At 45.0% G+C, this 18,029-nt stretch overlaps 1 protein-coding gene across 1 annotated transcript in view; it reads right to left on the minus strand.

Moving 5' to 3' along the window:
- ATP1A1 (ATPase, Na+/K+ transporting, alpha 1 polypeptide) overlaps positions 1–13,564 on the minus strand; it is a 19,642-nt gene extending 6,078 nt beyond the window's left edge. The window contains exons 1-13 of the mRNA XM_009329350.1: positions 13,462–13,564; positions 12,234–12,293; positions 11,000–11,203; positions 10,531–10,644; positions 9,804–9,938; positions 9,489–9,606; positions 8,232–8,500; positions 6,988–7,186; positions 5,437–5,546; positions 3,870–4,004; positions 3,122–3,314; positions 2,451–2,626; positions 1,766–1,902 (exon numbers count right to left, since the gene is read on the minus strand). Of these exons, the coding sequence (XP_009327625.1) occupies positions 1,766–1,902; positions 2,451–2,626; positions 3,122–3,314; positions 3,870–4,004; positions 5,437–5,546; positions 6,988–7,186; positions 8,232–8,500; positions 9,489–9,606; positions 9,804–9,938; positions 10,531–10,644; positions 11,000–11,203; positions 12,234–12,293; positions 13,462–13,491 (1,880 nt within the window). The 5' untranslated portion in view covers positions 13,492–13,564. The remainder of the gene's footprint in view (positions 1–1,765; positions 1,903–2,450; positions 2,627–3,121; positions 3,315–3,869; positions 4,005–5,436; positions 5,547–6,987; positions 7,187–8,231; positions 8,501–9,488; positions 9,607–9,803; positions 9,939–10,530; positions 10,645–10,999; positions 11,204–12,233; positions 12,294–13,461) is intronic.
- Between the last annotated feature and the right edge of the window lie 4,465 nt (positions 13,565–18,029).

The raw sequence follows: 18,029 nt of genomic DNA on the forward strand, positions 1-18,029 counted from the left end.
TGACTAAATACTAATCCAGGCAGCCTCTGCACAGAAGTTTGATGCTCCAAGTTTAAAGGTAGATGGGGAACAAAGAAAAAGACAACAAGACAGTGCCAAGCCACAGACAAAAAGCACCACGAGCAGACTAATTCCTTCTACAGCTTTTTAAAATGCATCAAGCCAAAGACTAGTTGTTTCCACAGCTCTTGGCCTCTCTGCAAGAGAGGAACTTCTGGCCCAGGCAGATAGCTTCCAGTATCGTAAGAGATGCTATGGTCTTCTGCAGGCAACCCTTTTTGCAACAGACTGATGATCTACACGTGGCTCTTCAGAGAGAGCTCACGCTATGCCAGTTCAGACTATTTTACACTCTTCAGCAACAAAAGCATGCAACGTTATATTTAGACTGGTTTGGTACCCTGCATGCTACAGCAAAATACCACCTCTCTAACCCAGCATACCATCCCTTATAGGTCTAGGAGACTATCCATGCAGCTCATGACATCACCCAGTTTAGACAGGGAAATTCCTTCCCCACCCTTACAGCCAGCTGCCGACCTGCTCAGTCACACAGCCCAGTGATCCCCAGCCTGCAATGCTAGGGTGTGAAGTTACCCTCAAAAAAAAAAAAAAAAAAAAGGATACAAGAGCTTCAGCCACAATACTTGTCTTCCCCAAGCAATTCATTCCACAGGGTGTCTCTATTCACAGTTCATAAGCTACATGGCTACCCTCCAGCCCAAACACAGGCTGGGTCAAGCTAAGCAATGCAGACAGCCCAGCCACTCTGCAAACAGCCTGCTTATGCCAAAGCACATTTTCTGAGGATGTCTTAGTGCTGCACCAGGCTATGAAGGCAAACATTAACCCTTAAGAGGAAGGAATTCTATCTTGACATTTATTCTGCTTGTAGCTACTGACTAGTGTCCATTCCTCTACCCAGCCCAAGTCCTGCTCCCTTTGCCCACCTGCGGTCAGACCCAGAAGACAGTCTGAGCACAAGAGGGACAGAACAGGGCTTTGAGTGATCAAATTTATAGGTGGCATTTCAGCTCTTTTCTCTAAACAGTGTAAAACAGTTAAACAGCATTTACTTTCGGTAGCCCATTCAGTCTGGATTGTGACTAACAAACTAGGTGTTTTCTTTTTACCAGAGTTTTCCCATGAACCTGTAAGTTATCTTACTAAATAAGCTTGACTAAGTATATGTTTGGGGGCAAAGCTAGACCTAGCCTCTATTTAGAGATCCAGAATCACAGGAGTACGCAGTTTCAGGCTCTGCAGCAGCATTGCTCAAAACAATCCCCAAACAGCCACCTCCCCCCCCCATGCCACTTTAGATACATTTTCCTGCCTGCTACATTGGGCCAGTACATGGTGCTTGTGTAGCGACATGAACCCAGGAGGGCAAGTGTTCAGCTCGGGGAAAAAGTCAGCCCCCAGAAGACTTCACCCAGCCAGCTGTTTCTTTCCCCCAGTGTGGGGGAAAGACCACCAGGACAGGCAGCTACGGGGCAGAGAAAGGACAGAAGAAAATGCATGAGTTTTCTGTACAGGGCTTACTCCTAACTACTTCCCACGCACAAGAGACATGCACATTCAAGACAGCCTTGTGCATTCCTCACATAACTCATGACACACATTGAAGAGCCACAACATGCTGAGCTAAGCAGATGCCAAGCTTTTCATGTCTAGGGAGAGATGCTGAGAGATTATCCAAGGCAAGGAGAGAGGCAAATGCTTAATTCTTTGAACAGTTCTGGCCTTCCCCACCAGTCAGTACCTAGGGTTGACCTGGCTGACAGGAATGTTGAGTCGAGCAGCAATATCTTCTACTGTTTCATTGCCCTCAGAGATGATGCCGACACCCTTGGCAATGGCTTTGGCTGTGATCGGATGGTCTCCAGTAACCATGATAACCTGAAATGCAAACAGACTGCTGTGAAAGCCTTGCCTGTACTGCAGAGCAACACTGCCCAAGAGGCAGGGTCCCTTGAGACTGAAGAGGCCACGTGGCTTTTGTTCTACTCGCAAGCCCTGGCACAGAGCAAGCCTGAGGTACAGGCAGTAACCTGTTACCAGTATGCAAGGGATTGAGGTGGATGGAAGACAAAGAAAATTGTTAATCCTGAGTCAACAGATCCAGTTCCGTTTCCACCTGTGCTTCGCTCTCTCATCACAGTCAGTACTGTGGGACATGCAGAACACACCTGAGCCAAATCATGTGCTCTGGGACACCATGCCATCAGCACCAGCCAGTGCCCCAGCAGTTTGGAGTCCAACTCATTTTTCAGTCCATTAACATACAATCACTTGTATTTAACTCAGAAATGAAGCCTGAAGTAGTACTAGTTAAATCTTGATCAATACTTCTCTTCACTCACATTACAGCAAAGACACAGAGTAAGGGAAGTCCTTTATATCCACAGGTATAGAGCAAGGCTATTTTCAACCCAGGAATAAATTACCTTGATCCCAGCGCTTCTGCATTTGCCAACAGCATCTGGCACAGCAGCACGAGGAGGGTCAATCATAGCCATCAGTCCTACAAAGCAGAGTTTGTCTACAGGAAAGTTCACTTCGTCTGTATCAAACTGGAAGCCTTCAGGGAACTGATCATCAGGCAGAGCCAGGTGACAGAATCCTGTAAGACATCAAACCCGTGTTTACTCTGTTCCTACATATCAGGAGGCAGAGAGCAAACGCTTATTGCTTCTGCAAACAGCTACACAAGAATAACAGGACAGCATCAGAGGTTTAGCCAGGGCTACTGAGGCAGAGTCATGCTCATATTCTGATAACTAATAGCTGTTGCTAGGTGCCCAGACACAGCTTGGTTCACATGCAGTGGAGCAAATCTAATACCATGTGGCCCCATGGAGACTGAAGGTCCCAAATGCTTTGCTTCATTTTGGTCTAGGTGACCCAGCTGCTGGGCAAGACAAGACCCTGCAGGCTGCCTTTTAGATTAAAGGCTAAAGGCAGGACTGTTCCTATACGAACTGCTGAAGTGACCTTGACTCAACACTATGGTTACACTGCAGGAACAGACTACAACCCTCCACTTAATCTGTGGGGACTCTGCACAGGAGCATGAGGGACAAATCTTTTCCAATTTATTAAGGCTGCTTTTCCTTACCTAACACTCTCTCCCCGAGGCCTCCCAACTCAAGGTAGGCGTTCTGAAAAGCATCTTTCATTTCCTCATCCAGTGGTTGCTCTTTGCCATGAATAAGAATGGTGCTGCAGCGATCCAAGATCCTCTCTGGAGCTCCCTTCATCACCAGCAAGTAACGGGATTCTGATGGATTTGCATTTTTGTGGATAGACAGCTAGGGTGGAAGAAATGAAACCGTTTTATAGACATGTATGTGAAGGTCACGAGTAATCACCATCGCTCAGTGTTTTGTGACTACAGTAGCTCAGGACAGTTTGTGATATTCTGCTCTAGTTTTCATTTACCTGCACATTAAAGAGGTTCACAAACTCAGGACTTACTATGTATTCTTTAACATTAACATATTACTACAGATGTTGCAATGGCTTTTTTTGTATCCACATTCCACCTGTTAAGATCATTCCCCAGCAGTACATTCCTATTCCCAGATTTGAGTTCTTCCATTCTCCGTGCACTACTGCTGCACAGGTGGGAAGCATGTCTGGTCTTTTCTCAGCAGCTGACACCTTAGTGTCAAGGCAGCTCCAGAAGCTCTTACACAGTGTAACTAAATATGGTCCATTAACTTAAATTTATAGTCTCGAGCAGCCTGCAAGCAAGTAATGGCTAGACAAGATTTTGGTGCTAAAACAAGTTCTGAGGCACACTGCGTGCAAGTTTACGTAAGTGCTTCACACAGCGGCTCTCCCTCAAGAGGACACATGCTTACCTGGTACTTGTTGGTAGAGTTAAATGGTATTTCCACCACTTTGGGATACCTTTCTCTCATCTCCTTGACAGAACCACAGCACAATTCAATGCATTTCAGAAGTGCAGACTCAGAGGCATCTCCTGCCACTGCTCTCTGAGGAAAGAGACAATTATCAAAGCGTACATCTCACTGGACTCACCACAGAAGATCAGATATTTTAAAAAAGTGTATTCATCTCAGCCCAGTCCCAGCTTCTACATAACATGATATGAGAGCAAAGAATAAATAATTCTATTATCTGGTACTGACAAATATTGCATTTCAGAATGCCAGGCCTCCCCAGCCTGAGAGAGCAGCAGTCTTCTGGTGCCAAAGTCAAGAAGCCCTTTTAAAGGGCAGAGAAAGTCAGATAACCAGGTGCAGTCAGAGAAAGAGAGGCTGGAGGGTAAACATTGAGAAGAACTGCTGTAAGTTGCTTGCCATGAAGAACAGCAAATGTGAGATGAAGACTGATGACAATGCACACAATACACACTTGCATGTACTCTCCCACCCTAACATAAGATCAGCTAATCAAGCCTCTGGCAGAGAAGATTTAATCTGTCCATGCCTCCTCCCCTGTAAGGTTAGCACTGGTAGAGATTGTAGATGAGGGTTCTCAGCCCTGGAGATCTGTGTGTGCTCAATGTCCTGCTTGACATTATCTCCTTTGCTGCAATTTAAACCAAATATTTCTTGCCCTTCTGGTCTTTGTCCATGAGAATTTTTTTTTTTTTTAATACTGCTTTTTGGCATCTAAAGACTTTTCAAGACTCCCCCCTCCTAAATCTTCGTTAGATGGGAAGAACTGCAGCTCTTTATCTTAGGTCTAAAAAAACATGACCTGAAATTATAGTCAGAGGAGTACCAGCGAAAAGGTTTGTTCCATCATTTCTATTACCACAGCATCAGAACACCCTTGGGAAGAAGTTTACTAAGCAACATGACTATTATTTGACAGATAATAAGCACTGTACAGTTAATTTCAGCCCTGGCTGGGTCACAGTTCAGAAGCAGGAATCTGAATTGATGTTATGCTGGCATTTGCACCAGCGCCGAACCAGCAAAAGCTCAAAAAAACCCAACCCAAGACAACTTGCCAGTGAGAACAGACTGGCTAAAGACAAAGTCTCCCACAACTGCTGCTCCCTCAGCTCTGGTGTCTACTTCTCCCAGCTCCCAGAACCGGGTGTTTGTAGCTTTTGAGTGTACAAATGCCAAAAATAGTGATTCTTGTAACAGCCAGACATTGGGAAATGCCTAGGAAAGCTTTCTGGTCTTTCCTAGCCCTGTCTGAAGTATCTCACTTCCCAAACAGACTGTAGATGCTAGTGGATGGCAGAGAGTCTGCTGTGGGAAACGCGTCTTCCCAGTCCCATCTCCTCTGCCCATAGCACATCTCCTAAGAACCCTAGACTGCAGAAAATACTGAGAGTGGCAGATACCTCTATTTTGCAGGTTTCTGTGACCCACAGGACATAATCTCACTCCCATTATGGAAGGGCAGTGGTGGAGAACAGGACAAACGTTTCTTTCAGGAACTCACCTTAAGGATTGGTACATTTTCCTGGCTGGCCTGAAAGACAGCACGGTTGCAGAGACCTGCAACTCTGGACAAAGCAGTCCAAGTAGCTGAGCTCTTGTCAAAGGAAGCACCTGAAAGCAGAGGAAGAATGTCAAAGAGGCCCCCTCCCGCAAAATCACATAAGCCCAAAATACCACAGACTTAAGAGCAAGAAGCCTTTACCTCAGAAATAGGAAACACTTAAGAGCCTGTTAGCACACTACATCTCTTTCAATCCTCCTCCCTTCCCAGGTACTTGATGGGCAGCTGATTATTTTAAGACCCGAAGGTGAAATAGCAACAGTACAAGAGAACGTCTCTGCTTTCAAGATTCCAGTAACAGCTGCATCCAGCAGCAGCAGCAGCCGCCGCCATGCTGACAAAGCCAAGGAATTCTGGACAGATAACATTCTTTCAGAGGGGCTTGAGTAAGGGATGCTGGGTTCCACCTCCAGGTTGTCTTACTTTATCCATCATCCAGGAACTGGATGACATAGCTCCCAAAGGAACAATGCCTATTTAAAGAAAGATACTGCTTCTCCCATGCTGGCTCTTAAGTTGGCTTCAAGGGAGATGAATTGAACAGGCGGTTAACTGATAAGCTAATGTACTTCCCATGAAGTGAAATCTTCTAGGTTTATTTCTACTGCAGCCAAGCCAACCATGCCAGGCCAAAACAGAGTGCTTCCAAATAACTATTTATAGTTTGCTACTTTGCACTAGTGTTAAAGACCAAGAACAGTAAAGCAGCTTTTTAACGTGGTTCAGACAGGCACAATGTTTTGGAGTGGTTGGGGGCAGGGTGCAGCAGCACCACTGGAAAAAGTTTATGCTAATAACGTGTTGCAAGCACAACATTTAACAAGGTAGATGACAGCTAGGAAACTCCTGAATTTGGTTGTACCAAACAGTTCTGCACAGATTAAGTAACTCTCAATTGCACAGCACACTGAGATTTCAGATTCTTATCAGTATCTAAAAAAAAAGTCTTACAGTCACTTCACTCATTGCTACCACTCTGCAAACACAACCAGGATGTTCTGGGAAAAAACCCTGTTCAAGGGCAGCCATGTAGTTCAACAAGGGAAACCTCCATCTGTGTCCAGTCTCAAGTAATTTATTATCAGGGTCAACACCTCTGCTGTTCACACTTTCAGCAGACTTAAGATGGGGCAATTTCATCAGATACATTTTGGCAAAAATAATCGGGTACTTTGAAGTACGTAACAGCAAATATTTCTACACACAGGACAAACATAAGGGGCTGAACATTCAAGAGGCTCAAATTCCAATGGAGTAATTCTGAGCAAAAGCAGAGTTTGGAGTTTAATCCTTAAACAGAACTGTGGTACAGTGCAAAGCCTTCTGTGTCACCTCAAGTCTTTTAATGCTCATTGAAGATCATACCTTAGAAGTCCTTGCACTATGAACTTCACTTGGAGAGATAGAAACATGGGTTCTTAGAAGTACAGGTAGCCCCGGAAAAAGCCATTTTTTAAATGAGATGCTTCAAGTGCAAAAAGACGGTCTTACCACTCTGGTTCTCTGTAGTATCAGCCTCATGAATCTGATTGTCAAACCACATGTGTGCAACTGTCATGCGATTCTGTGTCAGTGTCCCTGTTTTGTCAGAACAGATAGTGGATGTGGAGCCCAGGGTTTCCACGGCTTCCAGGTTCTTCACCAAGCAGTTCTTACGAGCCATACGTTTGGCTGTTAGTGTCAGACATACCTGGAGACAAGGAAGATGACAGGTTAGATGTCCTTGTGCACTAATACACTGCTACCCAACTCACCGTGGGCATGGAATGACAACCATCTTATGTCCCCTGTAGTGATATCGCAACTTCACGCTCAGCCTGCCAGTGCAAAATAAACGGCAACATTTAGGCCCAGCTGCTAGGTTTAAATGACACATTTTCCTCATCACAAAGCTGCTAGAAAAGGACTTGCGAGGCTTCAGTCTCCTGCTTCTCAGTGCATTAGGAAGGAAATAACATGCCCTGGACTAACATTTTAGTTAAAGTTGCAGTTCCCCAATCATAGGAACTTTCAAAATAGGTGGAGGCAGGCCACATATGAGAAGGCCCAAAATAGCTCTGGTGATAGGGCTGCAACTTGCTGGTGTAGGAATTGAGCAGCCCCAGCTACCCTTTCTCACCAGAGGCTCTTATCTGGTTCCAGCTCCCAACTGTTCATTCCCCAGCTCAGTTGCTGCTCTGCTTCCTAAGACTACATGGATGCCTCTAGCCCTGTTCAGCACCACCCTCTACGCAGCTGCGCACACCTAGATACTCGCACCATCTCTTTAGGAAACCAGGCTTACAAGAATCTCTGCCAGGTCCCAGATCAAAAGCTGGGACTAGAGTGAAACTTGCTGGATGCTCTGCCAGCCCTCCAGGGTTGGAAGGGCTGGTGTGCATGTGGGTGTAGAAACCCTGAACAGTTGTAACAGGAAGGCCCCTTCTTGCCACAGAAAAAGGCAAGACAAGTCCAGTACACCTAGTCTTGCTCACTTCAATTCTATGATGCCAAGCCTCTGTGCAGGTCTAGCTTAGGGACCCGTCTTCATTAGAAAAACAGCTGCAGAACTTGACATTGATTTGGGCAACTAGTCTGACTGCACTGAATTTATAAAATCTAGTCCTACACACTCACCACACAAAGTACCTTCCATTACTTTAATGGTTACCTCTGTGACTGCACACTGAGCATGAAGCACTCCACTTAAGAACCATATATGTAACTCATTCAATCTTTTTTCCAACGTCACTCACCGTGACTGTTGCAAGCAGCCCCTCAGGGACATTGGCAACAATGATCCCGATGAGGAAGATTACAGCCTCCAGCCATGTGTACTCAAGGATGAGTGAAAGGATGAAGAAGGTGACACCCAGGAACACAGCCACTCCAGTGATGAGGTGGATAAAGTGCTCGATCTCCGTGGCAATTGGAGTTTTCCCCCCTTCCAGTCCAGAAGCCAGACTGGCAATACGGCCCATCACAGTGCGATCCCCAGTGCTAATGACAATGCCACGGGCAGTGCCTAGAAGAGAGACAGCTTTTAGAAAACAAAAACCCTTCCCAAAACACACTAAACAGTTTGTTCAGCCTGTCCTAGAATTTAGCAAGCTTTACCCAAGACAATGCAGGTAGGCATTTCAATGGCCAAAGTCTCCCACCGCAGCTTTTTTTACTCTCTAGCAGCATGAGAAATAAATGGAGATATGTGCTGCACAGGATTCCCGTGTGACTGGCCGCGCTGTATGCCCTCTCCCTTCTACCCCAGGGAATCAGGTGCCAATTGCATAGGGAATTAGAGGAAGCCATCTTCAAAAAGTAGACAGTGTCCTCTTCCCTCCTTTAAGGGGAGGCCCATTTTCTCCCCCCAAAGCTCTTGAGAAAGATCAGGAATAACCCTCAGTACTGCAGGGTTAGGTTTTTTTGAAGGGGAGGAGAGAGCAAGGGGCAGTCTGCTCCTCAGAATCTGTCAGCAGAGGACACAATAGGAGTCAGGCAGAATTTTCCACCATCACTGAACAGTTACAAACCCTGTGGGTATGGAAAAGATGCTCTAGGCTTCAGCACAAAGAATACCTACCACCGTAATCTGAGCTGCAACAGGAAGTTCTGCCAGAGATGTTTGAAATTCCTGCTTTCTGCAGCAGCTGTATTATTTCTTATAGCTCTGCCTAGCCATCTTGGTTCACATTATGTTATCTGCACTTTAACACTGCTGTAATAAGGCAGTCATGCTCAAACACACAGCACATAACTGCTCCTCTAGGAGGAGCAAGAAAGAAAAGTAGTGCTGTGGAGTCTTCTTTGCCCATTGTACAATATTGCGGTTGCCCATTGTACAATATTGCAGTTGGAATGGGCAAAGCCTTTGCTGGGAACTTCTAGCCTGCTCTTGCATGGTAGGAGTAGGCTACCAACTAATACACTAAACTCACACAGTGTTTGCATTGCTTACCTATGCAGTTCACTCCCTAGCGTTGTTAATACTTTAGGGAAGTAAGAGAGTCGCATACCTTCTACACAGTTGGTAGAAAAGAAGGCAATGTTCCTGGTCTCCAGCGGGTTCTCATTGGAGAAGTCTGGAGACCTGGTCTGAGGCTCTGATTCACCAGTAAGTGAGGAGTTATCCACCTACATGGAAGAGAGTACTTAGACATACACAAGCAGGCAGACACCTTCAGCAATGAAAGGAGATAAAACACTAGGCACTCCCCCCACCCTTCTCTTCCACTCCACCACCCATTCACAGCATAGAAGACATTCTTTGAAACCAGACTAATTCATCATCCTTCACAATGAAGTTTTCAGACAGCCTGTCACTGCTGTACCTTGCAACCATGTGCAGATATGATCCGAAGGTCAGCTGGAATTCTGTCTCCTCCTTTCACCTCCACTAGATCTCCAACTACAACACCTTCAGCATTTATGCTGATCTTCTCACCATTTCTTACTACAAGAGCTTGCTGAAAAACAGTAAAGAAACAACCTGTGTCAAAAGCAACTCTTACGAATGGGTTTAAGAGATCTGAGTATCTTAAAATAGTTGTGCTATGGTTCTACAAGGTTTCTACTTGTACTAAGATGGTTATCTCCAATACATATGTTATTTAAGAAAAATAGCTCCTTTTGTTTTCTCAATATTGAAGTTCCTTGTTGCCAAGGTGACAGTAAGATGGTTAGGTATGATACAGACCCTGTCCATGAAGGAATCTGAGTTTTAGTGCTTATCAGACCAGTTACTGAACTCCCTAGACTATCAAGAAAGTGTCCTATGAATGTTAATAAGCTGGTGGAACTGACAGGGTGCCAGGAACTGCCCTGGACTATTAGCATAGTTACTTGGAGCATAAAGAGGAAGGAATCTCATAGACCCCTCAACATTAAGAGTTAGTAACCCACACTAACAGCTTGGCACAAGAGACATCTTGTCTGCTAAAGGCCAATACATATCATCCACAGCCAGGCCTTTTGCAATTGAAGTCCATGTTTAAAACAGTTAATAACCTTGAGCAAGCTACAGCTTGGCAGGTCTCAAGGAAATGAGGTATTCCATACCTGAGGCACCATGTTCTTGAAGGACTCCATGATCTTGGAACTTTTTGCTTCTTGGTAATAAGAGAAACAGCCAGTAATGATAACCACAGCTGCCAACACAACACCCAGGTACAGCTACAAGAAGCAGAGAAAGTGAGTCAGAGGACAGTCTGCCTGAAAGGTTTCCAGTTTGTCCAGATAAACTGCTTGGTATTTAAGTGCCCCATTACAAAGCATGGAGGTACTTGCAGTCTCTGTACATTTTGTACACAAAGGCCGTCCACAAGCTAGTGTTGTTAACACAACATGAAGGAAATTGGCTGTTCATTTCATTATGTGGAAGCACTCCAAGATGTGTTAAGCTCACCCACTGAACTCCCCATGCTTATGGGAAAAGTTTCTGGACTGAATGCTTAGAGGAAGTTAATCTGCTTTGAGCCAAACAGGCTGCTCAGCCTGCCTTTGAGGTGAAACAGACATTTTTACTTACATTATCATTGTTGGGCTCCTCCTCCATCACACTTTGTATGCCGTAAGCCAGGAAACATAGAAGAGCACCAATCCACAACAGGAGCGAGAATCCTCCAAAGAGCTGCCGACAGAACTTGACCCATTCAGGAGTGGTGGGTGGGGGTGTGAGGGAATTTGGGCCATCACGAGCCAAAATCTCAGCTGCACGTGCAGGAGTCAAACCCTAGAAGAGAGGTTCCTTTTATAGGTATTGTGGCAAGACTGACTGGGAAAGGTGGCTCTGAATTTGTTCATCTTCTGCTTGAAAAGGCAGGCAGAGCCCTCCACAGCAATAAGGATATGCCAACAGGTAATGGAGATTTCCACAGCTGCCAGGGCTCTGCAACACAAGTGCAGGATGTGAAAGCTGAATGCCAAAAGAGGAGCTACAGGATGTCAGATGCTACTTGAGGAGCCTGCAGGCCATGGGGCTACAAACACTGAAGAAGGGCATGACAAGAAGGCTACAGCAGCAGACTTTGAGCTCTGAGGAACAGCCCAGTGGAATCCATCCTATCAAATTATGGAACAAGTGAAAGCTGGGGGCCATAAAGATGATGACACTTTGGATTGGCCTTCCAGGAAGTTCAGCTTTCAGAAGCCAAGGTCTTTGACAGAAATATGCAAATCTCTGTGCTGTTACAGAGTAAGAGCAGACCTGTTGCTATATGCAATCGTGCAAAAAACACATTAAGCAAAGCAAACAAGAACAAAGGTGCAAAGCCACTGCAGTGCTTCTGCACTGGACTTTGAGGTTAGCTAGGACATTTGCACACCTCTTACTATAAAAGGGTAAAATTTTAACTGCTACTAGCCATCATTAAGTCTCTGGGCATGTGCTAGCTCACTGGACTACATCTGCAATATAACTAACATTTGCTCTTATTACGAGCTCCTCGGAGAAAAAAAATAAATCCAAGAACCAACTTGACCTTGGACTAATTCAGAGGCAGATTAACAGCGACTTTGTTAGAAACAAAGTCACTAAAGTATTGCAGCCAGGCTGTACAGTGGGAGGACGAAGAGAAGTATTTGTGAGCTCAACAATTCTGCCAAAGCCTGGGAAACTTAACTGGAGGAGGGGAGATTAAAAAAAAAAAAACAAACCAAAAAACCCAACAGACAACCCAGATCTCCCTTTGCAAAGTGCTCTGAGCTCAGACTGTTCCTTTTCAGATCATGGCAAGGAGGGAGGGAAAACAAAGTCTACCTACCCGACTTAAGTCTGTTCCATATTTACGATGAAGTTCATCAAGGCTCAGCTTGTGGTCATCCTGAAAGACAAGAAATGGTTGTGGGGGAAGAGATCACAGTCCCTGCAGGCTGATCAGCAAGAGCTCAGCAATTCCACCCCCTACCCCAGGCTTCCTATCTGTAACAGTTCGGTGAGATAGCAAGACTCTAGCTCATCTTCTCTTGTGAAGAAAATCTCAATCTCATTCTGCAACCCAATGCAGTCTCATCTTTAGTGTTCTTGTGACTATTTGGGTACGACATGACAGCTTTCTAAACAAACTCTGACTATACCTTAGTGCAGTCTTTACGCTCCCAGCAGATTCTGTGAAGCCTCAGTGGGTGGGTTTTTTTTGGGGGGAGCGGGGACGGGGAGGGAGGAGGGGAAAGGAAAGGAGTTGAGAAGGAAGGTATGAACGTACAGAAGATTAACCCTGTAATTTCACACATTTTTAAGTAATGCTGCCAGCTTAAGCAGTGTTTCTTCCTCCAAAGAGGGAAGGGAGCAGATGCTTTCAGTTAGCATTGCTACTGAACACAAAATCTCATCTTGGAGCAAGCTTTAGTATCCCCTCTCCCTAACAGAAGGGGGCAAAAACACGAGAGCTCAGACTCAAGTCCACAGCACAGAAACAAAACCTGTATCACCATCAAGGAGAGCACATCTAAGCTGGATGATGTGCATACACAGACATATAGCACCATCCAGCATTCACAGATGGGGATGGGAGATACTCCCCACAGCCTCAAACATGATTAGAAGGAATAATATTACTGAGGTCAGTCTGAGCAGAGGTCAGCAGAGTAAATGGAGCTGTACAGACTCAACTCCTCAGCTGGAATGACAACAGCAGTCCCACTCACACGACAGCACAATAAAGCCTGCAATGCTGCTATCCAGACAGTGCTTGCCTGGGTGAGGAAATGCAGCTACACTGCGCTGCATGGGTAACGCAGGCAAGCAGAGACTTGGGTTCTGTGTCAAGTGCCTTTTGAGAAGTGATGTTTTCAGGGCTACTGCGTGATCATCTTGATGCTGAAACATTTGCAGCATGTCTGACTTGGAGACAGAGGGAGAAGGGAGATCAGCACCTTCAGTCACACCATGCTGTCAGCACACCAGCTCTTTTCTTTTAGTCACATGAAGCACAGGGCTTTGGGGTCAGTGAATATTCTTAAAGCTGCTCTTTCCATACCCTACACTCTTACCATTGAGACTTCCTTTTTAAGTTCATCCATGTCCCTCTCCTTCTTCCCCTTTTTCTTCTTTGTGCCATGCTCTGATGTAGCAGTAGGCTCATATTTGTCTCTTCCAGCCTGCAAGAGAAGACACAGTACCATAAGAAACACCTTACAGTCAACTTCTACAACAGTAGACATGAACAATGCGCATGAGACTGCCAGGCAGACAAAACGATTACAGTTTATTAAAGTTATACCACTTCAATAAATAAAAAAAAGAACTAGTGAGCAGATAAGTCTGCTCAATAGCATCCCTGATACAAAGATTACAGCCAAACATTGTGCAAGTCTAGCTAGGAAGAAAGCAAGCTACATGCTATTCAGTCAGTCTTGATGTGTGAGCCCCAGCTCAAGCTGAAAAGTGACGAAGAGCAGAAGAAACCAATTCCTGAGTGCATACGTATGTTCCCTTCAAGGCATTAACTCCTCCTCCCCCCTCTGTCTTCCACATCCTCTGGCAAGAAGCAGCCTATCAACCAAAGATAAATAAGAGGTGGTATCTCTGACTAGTCAAATCTGGGGGATAAGCTCCAACACTTTCATTCTCAGTTTGGCACTCTAGGTGGCTGGTTACGCAACAGAAATCTGCTTTCAATTTATGGCAGCTTGACCAGCGAGAATGGTATACAAAGCAGTAGTACACTTTTGCAAATTTGATCTGTGCTCAGTCCTGCTTACACTTCACAGAGCAGATGATTTGCTTAAAGCCTCTTTATTCAGATGGATTTTCATTCACTTTCGTTATGGTTAATTCTACATGAAATCATGCAGAGATTTAGATCTTGTCATGATGGGGTAAACAAGCATCTAAGGACAAAGAAATCATGATGCAGCACATATAAACATCACTTGAAAGTCAAAAAAAGAAGTACAGAAGAGTTACAGGCAGAAATAATCCCAAACTGCAAGAAGTTTGGACACCCTGTAAGGTACCAAAACCAGGCACCAGTACAGCCTCACAGTGCAGTTCCTCCACTAAGTACGCCATGCATTTCCAGACTCTCACAAGCCTCTAATAGCAGCTTTTCCCTCCCTTCTCTTCTTCATGGGACCTATTACATCCCTTCCAGGTTTTATGCAATAACATTTTCACCCAATAAGATCCTCAAGAAGTATTTTGAGAGGAAACAGCAGTTAGTGGCACCAGAGTCAAACTGTTAAGAAGATGAAGAAAAGGTTTCAAAGGCATCACCTTGCTTGATCTTTGTATGAGAACCTCAAATCACAAACTGGATTCCTGAGAGTGATCTGGACACAGAAACTATTGTTAGGATCCAAGACCTGTCCTGTTGAGCAGCAAGCACAGGAAATTTTTATTATTTACTCCAAGTGAAGTAGAAACCAAAACCAAAAGTGAAACTACATGAAAAAAGGAAAAAAACCCATAACTTTTCTAAAAGAACCCGTCAGTCACGCCTAGACAAGGATTTTTATTGTTCTGAGAAAGCTCCGTGCACACCACTGCAGCCAGTTGTACATTTCACGTGCACAGAAGCCCTCTCTTGCCCTGTTCAGTAAAGGCAGGCTTTGCATCCCCCTCACCCTTGCACGCAGCTACAGAGCTGTGCAGTGGAAACAGTTTAATAAGTGGAGCGGAGCCGAGCTGTTTGCCTCCTCTTGTCCAGGAAAAGGACACAGAACTACAGACTGTCAGCATTCCTGACATTCTCTTCCCTGCACCTAAACTCTCATTTCACTTCTTAAAAAAAGCAAAAGCCACAGAACTTAAACCAGCATGGTCCTCGCATTCCAGCATCACAAGAATTTGCCACGGGGCAATTCACAAAAAGTCACCATGAAGCATCTCTCTCTCCTTCAGTCTCTGAAGGAAACAACTTTGATTTCTGCTAGAGCTCTAGCAGATAAATCCAAACACAGTGCTGCACAGAACACATGCTTCTTGATTATTGCTTGAGATGAGAAAAAGATTTCTAATGAAGGTGAAGGAGCTGGTGCCTTGACTAGCAGTCCATCACCTTCAGCTTCACCCCTTCCCCACAGAAAAGCTTGGCAAGCTCTTGCAGGTGATCTAAAAGCCTCCTGGTTCTTTGAAACTTCTGTAAGAAGCACAGTTAGTTTATCGGGGGCAGTGGTGAACAGCCCAAAGGTGTAAGAACGTTTAGCTCTTTCAGCTGCAGAGACAACCTATAAGTGGGCAAACATGAAAAGGCTCACTGCCCTTGTTCAGTTTTTTTTTTTTAAGCAAATCATGTTTGAACAGAAACCCAGCCATCAGTTGCAGTCAGGATAAAAAGTGGCTAGTTACTCATTTCCTTAAGCACCCAAGTATTTGGGTCTTAACTGAGTCCATCTTACTGAGGAGCTCAGAGTTCCTCAGTTTAAAAAAAAAAAGCACACTGTCTTCCCTTCTCTTGCTTTAGTACCACCCATACAGAAAAGGTAAGTAAGTAGCATCAGTTTCAGCTCTTGCTATAGGATCATTTCACGCAGTCTGCACTTCCTGCTCCATCATTCAGATTTGAACGTGACACATAGATCAGTCAAAGTCCTGCCCCAGTTCCCTGCCTTCAGGGCCATTGCCTCTCTTCTGTTCAACACAGGCTTGTGTTGGCTGGGCTGCAAGGGGACAAGGGGTTCATCCCACCCCTCAGCGCTGTAGGATTTCCCTGCTCTCCCCTCCTTTTCCTGCCATACAATGAGAAGGTGGCCTACGGTACTCCAGATCCACATCTTATCGAGAATTCATCACATGGCCTGAACACAAAGGAAGGTCTGTCTCATCAGAAATGTCACCCCTGTTACTTGACTTAGCCTAGGAACTCTGACTCATCAAAACTGCCACAGAAAAAACAACACAGCTTTTTTTTTTTCCATGCAAGATTTCCTCCCCCCCTCTTTGGCTTAAGCACAACATTTGTACACACCAGTGTAAGAAGTTTACTACAGCCCCCAGAAAATCCTATTGTCTTTCAGACACAGCTTATGCTTTTCCGCTCTGGACTAATCGAGCCATTCATGGCTGATGTTCTCAACACAAGCCATGATTGACCAGGAAACAGGAGGGGTGCAAATCAGCAGACAAGCTCAGAAGTACCCTATTCTAACATCACCTAATCCAAGAAGAAATGTCAAGTAAGAGCCAAAATAAATTATACAGTCTCTGGAGGCCTGGTCTGTTCTAGTACTTATGTCATTATAATCAACTGTGCAGAGAAAACAGAAAAGTTACTGTCCTGTTGCCTCGTGAGACAGTCTTCAGTAAATATATTAACCAGATGAGTCATGACACGGACTATGCCTATTGGACTGGAAACACCGCTCCATGACCCTACGTAATCTTGGCAAGGGACGCGAATGCCTTCTCTGGATCCTTCTTACTCCCTCCCAAGAGCTGTGTTCAATCTCCTATCTTTAATCAAAAGTCTAATCAACTGCCTCAATTGAACAGACTCTCAGCATCTAGGACAGTACAAAGCAGTTTTTACTCAACAGCTAGTGATTGCTCATTGTGAGCAGACTGCTGCTTCCCAAATTATGGAAGGACAAGCTCTCCTCCCATGACAAGGGATCTAAATCTTGCAAGGGTTTTCATCACCAGGGTAAAAATGGGACCACCCACACACATTAGTCTTCTCTGGATATTCGGACAAACATCTCAACTTCTTGTGGAGCTCCTTGAAGACCCAAGTGCAGAGGTGGCTTTCCAAATGCTACCGCTGAGCAGCCCTTCCTGGTTTTTCAGTGCTGTACCAACTATGGAGTGTCATCTCCCACACTTCTTTGCCTGATTAGTGCATCTTTACCATCGATCCAGAAATCTCTAGCAGTTGTCAAGCACATGAAGATGAGTACTATGGAGCGTCATCTCCCACACTTCTTTGCCTGGACTATTAGTGCATCTTTACCATCAATCTAGAAATCTCTAGCAGTTGTCAAGCACATGAAGATGAGTGGACTAGACAGTTCTCCCCTAGAGGAGCTGGTGACTTCAGCTACCCCTTGAAAAGGCCTGGGTGAAGCATGACCTTCTGCAGTTTTCAGCAGGTCAGGATCCTACTGGGTTGTGGGATCGCAATCTGCAGGTACAGACCACTTGCCAGAGACCCTTCCTCCTATGACACGGCTTTTGCAAAAGCATGCATTGACTAGGCCCAGGGTTTTCTTTGGCAAAAGGAGTATGCTCTAGCTATAGTAATAAAAAGTGGGAATGAAAAAGATGGGGAAGGAGGGAGACTAATATATTAAGATTTCTTAATTGCACCAGATGATTGCTTTGATTTGCATAATTTCCCCACAGTTGGTCCATTACACAATAAGTCTTCCTAGTTTCTGACAGGAAAAAAACCCTTAACTGGGGTTCAGGCATTAGCACTGACCTCCAGAAGCAACTCAAAGCAACTAACGACTGTGTGCTATGCGACTGCGGCAAGGGAGATGGAGTAAAGCATGCTGCTGTCTGCAGACAGCTTCCAGGCAGCTCTGAACAGAAATGAAATCCCATCTACTTTCCTCCACTATGCACACCCCTTTGGATAATCTGCTTTTTGGGTTGAACAACATATCCAGGCAGCTCA

The sequence above is a fragment of the Pygoscelis adeliae genome, unplaced genomic scaffold (genome assembly GCF_000699105.1).
Source record: "Pygoscelis adeliae isolate BGI_AS28 unplaced genomic scaffold, ASM69910v1 Scaffold120, whole genome shotgun sequence".
NCBI lineage: Eukaryota > Metazoa > Chordata > Aves > Sphenisciformes > Spheniscidae > Pygoscelis > Pygoscelis adeliae.